Source organism: Hermetia illucens, chromosome 1 (genome assembly GCF_905115235.1).
Source record: "Hermetia illucens chromosome 1, iHerIll2.2.curated.20191125, whole genome shotgun sequence".
Lineage (NCBI taxonomy): Eukaryota > Metazoa > Arthropoda > Insecta > Diptera > Stratiomyidae > Hermetia > Hermetia illucens.
The window spans coordinates 86018639-86031797 of NC_051849.1; the positions used below are offsets into that span (position 1 = coordinate 86018639).

Here is a 13159-nt window from a genome sequence, read left to right on the forward strand (position 1 = left end):
CTCTAGATCCACAAATGCAATGTACAATGCTTCTCACGGTGTGTCTATACGTAAAGTGAATGGCGTCAGTAGTTTCGCAGTTTTTGGCAAACCTGACTTCGTTCACGGTTATTTGAACGATGTCACGAATATGTTTGTCAAGCATACCTTTAAATATCTTTATGGTATGGGACAGTACCCTGATCGGATGGTAATTTGAGCATGGAACGGTTTTACTTTCTTCTTAGTCAGATGGTGTTTTTTCTTAATGCTGAGCACTGCACTGAGTCAGCGATGTCGTCAGGTCCTGTTGCTGTTCCCAATTTCATTCGTTTGATTGCCTCATCCAGTTCCGTAACATTTATTTTGAGTGTTCAGTTTACCGTAACTGCGATCGATTTCTTTGCTTCTCGGTTTTTAATTGGTCCCGAGGGTTGCCTAGATCGCTTTGTTGATCGTGTTTTAAGCTTGATTCCACGATTCTTCGGCATCCGTAATGGTCGGCAATCGCCTAAGTGAAATCATTTCTTCTCTTTTCTCGTGAAATCGCTACCACTTAATTCGTGGCGTGTTCCTCGTTGTGAGAGATGATCTCATACGGCACCCCATGACAGTAATATAAACGACGGCATCGTTTGAGGTTGAAGTCAAATTACGTTTTATTGTTCCTACTATAAAATATAGAAAGCTTAGACAATCGTTTAATAAACCATATATGACAAGGACAAGGTTATGAGTGTCTACAAAATCAACCAGGGCATCTGTTGCTGTTTGCCTTTTCACTCACTAAGAACGCTTACACTGACGATATAGTAATAGGCAAGCACGTTATAGGCCTTTGTATCGAGTACGTGGACTACCAAAATAGAGAAGTTTATAACTATTTTTACTGCGGTTGTGTTCTGTATCGGAGCTTTTCGAACCGTACCATCTAGTTTCTTATAGAGCGCAATTATCCATGCGCCCTTTCCGAAGAACTCTTGCGAGTTCCTCCGTCGATCCAGTGGGTATAGAAATATTTAGCATGTAGACACGGATTTGTTCGGTTTAGACCAACTTATTTGCCTCCTGATGCCGTCCATGCATCAAGAACCCTTTTTCATTTCCTGACAAGCCAGTCCAGGATTTAGCATTGTGGAGTAAATCCGACTATACTTTATTTATTTACCATGCAGAGCAACAAAAGAAAATAGAAAGGAACGCCATAATTCAAACTATCATCTTTCTATACGCGAGACTAGAACAAAACACGTTCAATGAAAATTCTATCTACATACTTGAAACTCAGCAAAATAATTAACGATAGAAAGGGTGAATCATATGGTAGCGACATCTTTTGCAATAATTATTTTATCCACAGGATCATATCCCTACTCCTGGAAAAATAGGTACCAAAGTTTCCATATTTATATTTAGAGCTTTACATGGCTATAACTTCCAAAATATGTAAGTTAAAGCCTTTATCAAATTTATACATTTCTTATGTAAATTTTGCGAAGTATGTCGGTCGGTCTGTCGGTGACACGTACTTTTTTCAGAAATGGCTACACCAATTGAAACGGAATTTAGTGAGAAGATTGGAACTGTTGTGTTTAAGGAGAGGTCCCCATCCGTGTTGTCTTTGTGATATCAAAAGGACTAAAGCGCCATAACATTGAAGCAAGATGTCGCAACATTCTCGAGCAGATATGTTCACTATTGGAACATAGTTTGAGTATTGTTGGTCAATTATGGTGGAAATCAGTTAACTTGGGGCTTCAGAGCGGGTACAACGGGTTTGAAACGAAAAATTCCACTTATAATAACTTTGTTAGTAATATTATGATTTCCACAAAAGTTACTATTTTCATGCTCTATATTATAGCCTATATTATTGCAAAACTGTATGATTCTATAATGAACTTAAAAACTTAACTTAACTTAAAAAATATAGTAATATACTATTATTTACCTTATTTGAGTAGAGATCAGTATTGAGGGTGTTTCGAAGCATAGACACCATATAGCGACAGTTTCATGACTTTTTTCAAACGGGTAGCTTTTGAGAATGGGTCCGCGAAAAAAAATGAAATGGTCCAGCCCCCGCACTTCCCTTTTTGCACCAAATATCAGAATTGAGGTCAGCTTTGCAAAGCACTAATCGAGACCCCCATTTAATACTCCAAATGGTTATATTCGATGTAAATCCACCATTAGCACACCCTCTCGTACGTATGGGGGGGGATCCTCCCATATAGAATAATAGAATAATAATAATAGAGGAAGGACATGTAATGGACTAGGTGGTATATTCAAAGAGGTCAAGCAGACAAAGCTTGCACCGGATGTTACCGAAAAGGAAGTTCGACCAGGCACATAAACTTGTCCCTAAAAAGGACACGGTGCAGGACCTCGAGGACATAATACCCCATAAAATCCTCCACAAATTCATTAGTAGAAGGGTTAATGGGCACCACGAGACCGACAACATTCTGTTCGAGGAGCAGGAGGGCTGTCGAGTTGGTTCAAGGAGTTGCAAAGAGCAATTCATTATCGACTCGAGTCGATAATGAGTTGACAAGTGCGACTTCAAGCCATCCGCAAAGGTCATTACGAACCGCATTCCGGATATAGCATTGGTGATTTCCACATCCAAGCTATGTCCGAGACAGACTTCTTCAAATACCTAGGAATTCTGCAAGCAACCCATGTTCAAGTTGGTGATTTTATGGGTGCTCTACTGTCCGGATTCTTGTGACGTGTAAAGTTGGTGCTGAAATCGCATCTCTCAGGGAAGAATAAAATAAGCGCATTGAATGTATTCGCTATTCCCTCGCTAGCTTATGCATTCGGAATATTGCCGTGGACGAAAACCGATCTGGAAAACGTCCAGCAGCAGCTACGGACTACTCTATTCTCCAAATTCTGAATGCATCATTCAAACTCTACCGTGGAGGGGTGGACCTACCTCGTGACATCGAAGGTAGGGGCGTGGTTCACATTTCGGTACAACATCATCGCCAAGTCAACTCGCTACACACTTATTTTTACAGCAAAAAACAGGCCAATCCCTTGCATGCGGCTGTCTGTAAGGCAGACAGTGGGCTGGCCCCACTTAATTTGAAGGATCGATCTTTCAATCCTCAAAGTGAGGTGAAGTGGGACCAAGAGCGGATCGATGAATGGAAGTCGAAGGCAATGCACATTAAATATATAATTTAAGTAGGTAGGATCGTCCGAGCCTAAATGCATCCTTGCATCCATGATCGAATTTATCCAAAGCAAATTATGACGCACAGAGGAGACCAGTAAAGCGCAGTTACGTGCGCCGCGTAGAGAAAAAAGGAGACCAAGTTATAGTGAGCTAATACCGTTCTACAGAGCAAGAGGGGACTCGGAGTGGTTTTAGTGTCTAAAAATAAATCACAACGTTTCGATAGCACTAGCAGTTGGATCATCATAAAGAGGTTTATACGTCGTTCCCTCCTCAACCTCGCATGCACACCATAGTTGCCAGCTTGACGTGCTTCAACTCTCTCCAGGTTTTTCTGAGATGTCTACACCTTTCTTCTATTGTTCTATGTCATGTGTGTCTAGGGCGACTCACCCGTCACTTTTGGAAAGTGGATTCAGCAATGGAATTTTCGTCATTTCTTAAAGTGTGACCTACCGGCTGCCATTTTAGCCTTCTAATCAACACCATCGGTACGTGACTTACGCGCCTTTAGTATATATGCATCATGTTTCATTATTTTATTTAAATTCATCTTCTTCAACACAAAACCATTATACTCGAGGTGCCCAGCTTCCGATATCCCGACTTGTTTATTTTTGATATGTTTGAAATTTTAGTGGACAGACAAATCCATCCAAATACGACAGGTCGATTACATAAACAGACCATCCTTCCCCAGGCAAACAAATGGCCAGACGGCTCAGTGCAATATCCCAGGAAGCAGCAAAAACTGTACAATCTCCAAACTAGCGATAATTATGATCATTTCCCCCAATAAGTATTAATGGAGAGAATACCAACTCGGAACTCGGAATCGGAAAACGTCCAAGACAAGTTGGCTTTTCGGCCTTCCATACCTAGAATATAACACCAAAGGTGGCCAGCTGCTAAAGCTCCTTATAGACATAGGGGCTAACAAGAATTTCATTTCCATCAAACTAACTACAAACGCAAAACACCCAGCAGAAAGCATTAAAATCACGGCAAAAGTCAGCGGTCCCTGTTTTAAAAGCGACGGAAATAAGACAATTTTAGATTTTTTTATGTTGGCTGGACTCACCTCTTTCTATAGTATCATAGGTAACGATACTTTGAAAGTTCGGCATTAAAATTCCTTTCAACTCCCATTCATCTAGACAGATAAACGTCATTGTGTTCAAATGCGATGACTTAAGCGAGGAATTAAAAGAAAAGCTTCAAAAAGGAGCTCAGTAATCACCCGCAAATTTCTGGATCCATTGCACACAATGAAATTGTTGAGACTTACGTTAGAGCGAAAATTGGAACGTCAATGCAGGAGCCCATATATATGAAATCGTATGCCTACCCTGTGGACGGTATCATTCGTCCTTCTTAAAGGCTATACAATTGGTCCCTTTGGATTGTACCCGAAAAAACCAACTCTACGGGCAACTAAAGAGGTGGAAAAAATTTCTTAACTGTATCACATTTGACGAGATTCCTCCCCTTGTGAATGAAATGGCTAGTTGCCGTAACATGCGAATACGAACTGTTCCTCCAAGCAGAAGATAAATCATTTTGACCATCAATGCATTCAGGCTTTACTCCATTTAACCATCTGAGTTGACTGTCTACCCACAGAGTTACTTATTGCTGCATTTGCAGTTGCTGCACACCTGCTACTTCCATTCGTACGGAAATCTAGGGAATCCGAGACCTTTCCCACAGAATGGAAGAGGGAGATGATTGTTAAGATTCCAAAGAAGGACACTCGTTTTAAGTGTGACAATTGAAGGGGTACCTGCGTGTTCCCTGCCGTTGCAAATATAATAACTAAAATAATTGTGGAACCCATCAAATAACATGTCGAAAGTTTGACAGACAGAGTGAAGGGAAGTTTCCGCTCCCCATTATCCTGCATTCACCACATCGATACCCTACGAAAGAGGAGCCCGCCAGAGTTGCATTTTGTCGCTGATATTATTTCTTCTTGTTATCGGTGATGTTTTGTGCGGGGAACGAGAGGGAGTTCAATGGATGCGGACATCCTTCCTCAAACACCTCGACTACGCAGATGACATCTGTTTGCTCTCTCACCGGGTCATGGACTTTTGCCAAATGGCTATGGATTTGGAAAGAGAGCAAGTAGATTTGGACTAAAGGTAAACATCTACAAAACCAAGGTTCTCAGTCTGACGGTTCATCGTACTCTTCTTATCTGCGAAGAGCATCAAAGGCGTTGATCAATTTGTATATCTGTGAAGCGTGGTTTCTGCCGACACGACGCGTTAACAGTGCTGGATCCACTTTCGCTGCCTTGTCTAAAATCCGGAAATGCAACAACAGGATTAAGTTGAGGCTGTTCCTTGCTAGTGTTGTTCCTATGTTCCTAAAAGGGAGTAGCACATGGAAAGTGAACTTCAACTCAATTGCTGCTTACGGCATGCCTTGAAATCTACTCTTCCAAGATTGCCGACTGGTGGGTTGCCCAGAAGGCGCTTAGCGCAGAGCAATAGAGAAGGAGTCCAGGGATCACAAGAAATCATGGGGGAATTGAAGCGTACTTCAAGTAACTGCAATTGAGGGCGCGTAGTGGTAGTTAACGCGAACCTTTGTCTGTTGGACACTATGGGGAAAATGCTAGGATGAATAATCTACAATAGATTACTCCCCGTTGTTGAGTGCCAGGGAGGTCCCTTAGGTCGACAACCATTGATGCCATCAATATGGTTACTGGCTTGGCCGAAGATACAATTGAGAAATGCATCCAATTCGGCCAATTGAAACCTAATACAAGAAACTTGGTATTACCGCCTATCTCGCAGCTACTGTCAACAGCTATTTACAAGAAAGGAGGCTTTGGTATGACATCGATAATGACCCCAGGAGTACATTATCTCCGAAAGGGAAGCGCACTGCTGTGGAACATCATGTACAACGATGTTCTATCTTTTAGTTCCGGGGGAAGCCACGGTGGTGGGCTACGCCGAGGATATAACGCAAAACGATCTGGAAGATGTTGAGTTATACTCATGTGAAGCGATCGGTGCTGCTAAGAGTTGGCTAGAGGGTTCAAAAAGTTTAACAAACTGAGTGCAGTCTACAAAAGAACAGCCCCAAGGGTGTACTCTGCCTTCAGGGCTGCCTCAGATGATGCATCATTCGTAATTTCGGGAATGATGCACATTGACTTCTTGGCAGATGAGATAACGAACATGTACATCGCAGACGAAAGAGAAAAATCTCTAAATAAATTTGAAGAGCATTGGGAATGCTCGGGAATGGGTCGGTGGACACATAGTCTCATTCCTGCCATCAAAGAGTGATTGGAGAGATAGCATGGTGAGATGAATACTAATCTTACTCAGTTTCTCACGTACCAGTACCCGTACAGGTTTAAACTGGATACCTCGCCCGATTGTCCAAATTGCAATGGAATCCCAGGAAAGCACGTATTCTTCCACACAAGATTTATGAAGGAAAAGAAGAACCTAGAGGAGACTCTAGGAGAGGTTCTGGCACCAGAAAATCTGGTGCGAAAAATGCTAACATCTCAAGAGGAGTGGGACGCGATCAACTGCATGGTCGCATCTATTTAGAGCAAAACGACGAAAAGCGGAGGAGACGAGAAGAACGCGGTTACGCACACGCGATTTTAATGGGTAAAAATCCCATACCCTAGTGAGTCCAGGCCAGTGTCTTCGAAGATTTTTACCTCTTCAAAAAGAAAAAAGACAGATGGACAGAGAGACATTAAATCTATTCTAATAAGGTTTTGTTTCACACAGGAGTTTTAGAGACTTTTTGTCTAGTTTTTCTTACGAATAATGAAAAATTTATTGGTTTATTAGAATGTCAAGCAGATTCGAAGAAAAATGTCCTACTAGTTTGAGAATGGTAGTTTCGAGAAAAGGCGCTTAAGATAAAGATACAAAGTTTTTCACCATAGATTAACTGATATCCTGAGCATACATAGTAATTTTTCCAGCCCGATCGCAGAGTTCGTTATTGAAATATAGAGCAATTTATACACCCATCTCCAAAAAAGTTTTTTTCTGCTACCCCGCTAGAGGGCGCTGTGATCATCTTAAAGAAAAAAAAGTAAACTGCATTTTAACGTGCAGACTTAACTACAATCCACAAACTAGGATTATTAAAAAGTCTTAAAAGCAACATTTTTGGTGCCTTGTTAAACTTTTTTTTTTGCGAATTTTGATGTTTTTTTCATGGCTTCTTCAATGAAAAAAAACTACTGAATGAATCACAATTATCCTAGTTTGTGGATCGTAGAAATATGTTCTGCATAAGTCGTGAAAATTTCAAAGAATTTTGTTGGATAGATTTTGGGCTATAGTGGCAGTCGATTTTCAATATGCAGTTTCGAGAAAAACGCATTTAAAAAGTAGATTTTTAACCATAAAACCTTAACTGACCATTAATCTGCTATACATAGTCCATAAACCCAGGTTTTTTCAAGAAACAATGCAGCCTTGACTTCCACTTTTGTCCTTTTAGCAAAGTCATTCGTAAGTCATTCGGACCGATAAATACGCGCTTTATTACGGCGATTGACATAAATCGACCCTTTTTTAACTGCTGACTACTCCTCCTATTGGTCGAGACGCGGACCTCGTCAAATTGTAGCGACCAAGCCTTTGAAATTTCGCCAATTTTTATGGTCATGAGGTCCATTATGACCAGGTAAGTTTCCGATCCTTCGTTGAAAGTGGATGTTGCGATTCAGGCTGCAATTTCAGTGACATCTTTGCCAGAAAACTTGCTTTTCGGAGAAATATTCCAAATCAAGTTATCGTATCTTCCGTTAGTATTTTGTGTATTTCTGCCGTATCTCGTGACGAGGTTCTGCATCCATTAAAATTTTGTGATAATAGCCTGGATAAATTTCTTTTTTCATATTCTCGATGGAATCCGAATCGTTAAATTGCAAGACCATGAAAAAGGGACATTTCTTGAACCAGTTTAGGCCAATTTTCTATCTACTACGCTTGTATACGTATTGCTATCTCCACCGCTTGTGTAATTGCCTTAAAAGATAGTTTCTATTTTCCCGCAGATCCGTCGTGATTAGGTGAGCATTCAGGTTTATTTTCTTCGTATGACATGGAAAACTCCGCCTCGCTTAGCTGAGATTTATATACAAAATTACAATTTAACCTCCGCATTAATAACATTGCCTGCGAATTTGCCTATGATTGAAGAAACACCTATCAATGATGAAAAGCCTCTCTTCACCATGTGGCGTCACTTGATACAGTCAATGCGTTTGTTTCATTGCCAGCTTCTTTATTTAGATGAATTTCTTCTTCGATTGCCTTTTGAGTTTTTAAATCAACATATTGTTTAGAGACTTTATACATTCTTGATTTAGCGCCATAGCGAAAAATTTGAAGAATGTCCCTTAAACTCGTGAATGTTCGTCGAGAGTTTATGATGAATACAAGTCTCTGATTTATTTCGAGCATATTTTGAGTTGTACTTGGGGAAGAATCGATAAATTTCCTAACACGCCGACACTCGACACCGATTTTAAACTCTAGGCCTTATAAAGAAAGGTTCAATTCCTTTTTGTAAAGAAAGGTTCAATTCATTCACTTAGAATTCCATAATTTGGATTCTGCACTTTGAAAAGTTCAACGTTTAACTTTATTCGACGCTACTAACGCAGTAATGGTAACAATATAACAATATATTAAGATGTGAAAAATGTTTATAGTTCATTCATTTCCCGTTTATAATGATAAACAAATTCAAAATATAACCGCTATTCCACCAAGCAAATTTAAAGTCCCCGCAATCTGCCATCTGGTAACACTCTTATCCCCCGTGAAAACTCGTTTTGCCAGTGTTGACTGGTTTTCCTGGAAACCGGCTTTTCCACTTCAACTTAAGCATAGCCTTGCATCTCTTTCGCACCAACGTGAACCCCGTTCCCTCGGTCAAATCAACAAGTGTCCTCACCGTGCCGTCTCTATTGCTCAAATGGGCAGACAACATTGCAGCGGGCACTCACCGTCAGCAACGTAGCAGCACAACAGTTTCGCTGAGCGTCTACCGTCGTCGAGTTGTGGAGTGACGTCGTGTCCGTGCTGCCTGGAATTGCCGAACGTGCCGTCGTTGAGCTCCTGCCGAATTGCTGACATATCTGCGTTACCTGAACTGCGGTCCGAGTTGCCTAATTAAACTCGAGCGGCATTTCCCCGTCCGCGTCTTGTATGAGATTTGCGAAGTGCAGTCCGGGTCAGCAGCGCCGCAGGATTTCGCATTGGATTACAGTGAAATGCGGCCAATCTCGCGGAAGACAATTGCGGCCAAGTGAATTGAATTGAGAAGGTGAGAAAATAGTTGGTGGCAAACGCGCGGGTGTATGCGTCTCGGGAAGCGATGCGGTGCCGTTCGTTGACGCCGATGTCAACTCAGGTGTGTGCGTGTGTTTACCGATTCGAAATTTTCAAATGTTGCAAGTGCCCGTAACAAGAATCCGCCGACGAACGTTAAATTGTGCGACTGTCAAAAAGTTCAAAATGAAGTGACGCGACGACGAGAGCAAGTTTATTTTGATAAGTTGTATTGAAACCTGTGTGGAGACGCGAACGAATTACACCTGGAATTTGAGTGGACCCGAGTGTCCCCCGACCGTGCAGTGAATTCTTATGAGAAAGTGGCCTACAGTAGCTGGCAGTGGAAAATGGATACCCGCAACCGTCGATAGTACTAAGTGCCTGAAAGTTTTCTGTATTCCTTAAGCCTACAGTTTTGAAGTAGTTTTAAGATAAGCGTCCTATCTTTGTAAAAATACCGTAGCTGTAAGCCTTACTTATCAAAATGAAAACGCGATTAGATAGTTTCCTACAAGTGCTGCTTGTGGTGGTGATTCTCGTGGTAACCGTCGTTCGCTGCCAGACGACGTTCGAGTGGAATCCCCGCGACAATCACAAGCCCCATTTTCGTGACTGCAAGGATTATAAACCGTCCCTGAAAGAGGAGCAACAAAAGAACTCGTTCGTGATCCAAGTGAAAGCCTACGATCCGGATGAAGGCGATACGATAACGTACAAAATCCTTCACTTTGCACAGGAACGGCCAAAGTTCCAAATCGATCCTAAGAGTGGTGTGATAACGACCGGGCACGCTTTTGATCGTGATGAGCCCATCCACGAGAAGGAAGTCTACATAACCGTCCAAGCAACGGACGATGGACGGCCGCGCCTTGACGACGTATGCACGTTCAAACTCACCATTGAAGATATCAACGACAATCCGCCCGTTTTCAACAAGGGCAGATATGACGAGTCCATGTCAGAAGACACACAGGTAAGACGGAGAAACCGCTAAAGATAAAACGGGGGACCAGGGTCTCGATCGAGGTGAGGATGACGGTGCGCCGGCAAAGACAATGGTGAACGCTAGCGTGATTCAGAATTTCGTCGGCTACTTTGTCTTTGAGGGGAACATGCCGTAAATGCTCGCTAAGGTATTTGGGAAAGGCTGCGATGCGATTAAAAATGAATTTCAGTTCCAAGCACATTGTGAGCCAGGCTTGGGTTTAGTCGTTATAGTTAGGATTGAGACAACGGAAATATTTTATGACTGATTTGACTAGGTCTTTCGGTAATGAGATGAGAATGCGGGGAACTCGTTTGATCCTCAGTTATAATGATTAGCAGGTATTCTCCCCTTCGAGCACAAAGCGGACTTTCCTTCCACTTCATCGTCTCTCTTTACATTCTGTAATATTCGTAGAGTTTTTTTCTAATTGGTAGGTTCATCCTAGCCTATTATCGTTGGGTTCATAAAGGAATTCGGTTCCTTAATTCGCCGGAAGTCAGTAAACGGTCTGCGATTTGAATGACTTGGGGTTTCAGTACAGATTTTTAAGTTAAAATATCACAATCTGCTCTTACAAAATTTGATTTGTAGATAAAATGTATTTTCGCTTTACACTTTTTTATGACCTTATTTTTTGGAATTTCCGATGCATACATGACATTTGACTAACAAAAAGTTTCCAGGTGAAGTAAACTGAACATCTCTGCTGCGGATGAAAATAAATTCAGGCTACCACGTTTTCGAGATACAAATCAAAAATCAGCAATGGGTTGAACGGTATTTTCCCTTCTGATCATTAATAACTCTTACTGGTGTAAAAGAAGTGTAAGCGCATTAAACGGCACGATCTTTATGGCTTGGATTTTTTGCTGAAATTACGGGATTTTGAAACTCTTCTCTCAATACCGCATTATCTCACCTACTTTGTTACTTTCAGCATCTGAAATTTTGATGTATCTATTGTTTGCTCGCATATTGCTTAAAAATGATTTATTCAGAAGGAATTGTTCTTACTCTATTGGCACGTTACAAAAGTTCTTCTGGAGGGAAATAGTCCTTTTGACTTAGTGTTTTTCGTTCACCACGATAGTTGAGTATTATTTATTATATATACAGGAGATCGCAGTTGGATATATAATATTTATCATTTTATTCCGTGCACATTTGTGTATTTTCAAATATCGGTATCTGTTTTACAAAAAGTCAGTGCTTCCAAGCTGTTCTCCATCTAAGTACTCAACGCCTCCAGCAATGCTTAACTTCGGTGATCGGATGGTGATCGGTTTTTCCCCAACCCTTCTTCAAGTTCATCTAATTAGAGAAGTAATAATCCAATTTATCCAGCTGCATGGTACGAATAATGGTGTTTGACGTTGAGGTCGTCCAGGGTGAATGATACTTTTTGCCGTTCGTACTGAGAATGAAGAAGTATTTTCCTATGTGAACATCAGTGCATATTGAGCAATAAGACCGAATTAGTAGACGACTAAAACTATTTTATTAGTCTATGTTATAGAAAATTTCTTGTTGATTACGAAAATATGCCATATGAATGGTCGCAAATCATGTTTTGAAGAAAATTAGAATCAAAATTCAAAGTAAACATAAGACCTTATTAAATCGGTTTACTGTCTGTTTGTCCGTCATACGCATTTTTCTCGGAGACGATTGTAGCGATTGACACCAAATTTTGTAGAAAGGTGGGAACTGTGAACGCTCACGCATATAGTGAGATACATCCTTTTATATCGAATTTAGGGGGCGAGGGGGTCGCCATACATGCAAAAGAGGGGTGTACATTTTTTTTTCATCAAATATAGTCATGTGGGGTATTAAATTAAAGGTCTTGGTTAGTACTTTTCGAAGCCGTTATTAGTTTCGACATTTGTTGGCAAGGTGGGAGTGCGGGGGGTTGAAAGTGATCATTTCTTTAACGGACCCATTCTCAGAAACTCAGAGCTCCATTTTTTTAGATCGCGCCAAAAATGCGCTAAACCTGTCGGTTTCGGTGTGAAATGAGATACTTTAATAAGTTTTTTATAGTTAATGCTGCTATCAGTATGGAAAATCTGTTGCCCCCGTCTCTTTTGAATAGGAATAAGCAATTTCGGGATGATCTGGAATAAACCAAAGTTTATTTCTAGTAGCTTCCTCCTTAGTCAGGACGATTTCCCTTTTCTCGATTTTTTTATCTCCACACAGATGCTTTTTTGTGCCGTATTTTCCCTTTAATCTAAAGAAATTCCTGCTAATTTCCATCAACATCGCTCTCATTGTGCGGCCCGAATCTTCCATTCTGCCAAGTTGGCTTTTTCTTCTTCGGTTGACACTTTTTCACGAGGCATCTCTACAATCTAAGTTAAAAACGTTAAAGAGGAACACTGTTTTACGTAGCACACTACAAAATTTGACGTCACACCTTTTAATTAAAACGCTTTAGTTACCTGCGTTTATAGAAATTGCGCACTTGCAAATGATTGCTTTCGACCAGAAACAAAATTCCATACAACATTTTTCAGCTGAACTAAATGCCGCTGTCATAACGAATTCTCAACCCCACCAAGCACAACCAAGGAACTTATATTCCCTTCAATTGTTTCAGACAATCTTTGCATTCTAGCAATTTTCTAAGAAAAAGAAGAAAAATAATGTAACTGC

At 40.9% G+C, this 13159-nt stretch overlaps 1 protein-coding gene across 2 annotated transcripts in view; it reads left to right on the forward strand.

Moving 5' to 3' along the window:
* The first annotated feature begins 9081 nt into the window (after window positions 1-9081).
* LOC119648694 (DE-cadherin) overlaps window positions 9082-13159 on the forward strand; it is a 51998-nt gene continuing 47920 nt past the window's right edge. For both annotated transcript variants that reach the window (XM_038050506.1, XM_038050503.1), the window contains exon 1: window positions 9082-10486. In XM_038050506.1, the coding sequence (XP_037906434.1) occupies window positions 9998-10486 (489 nt within the window). In that variant the 5' untranslated portion in view covers window positions 9082-9997. The remainder of the gene's footprint in view (window positions 10487-13159) is intronic.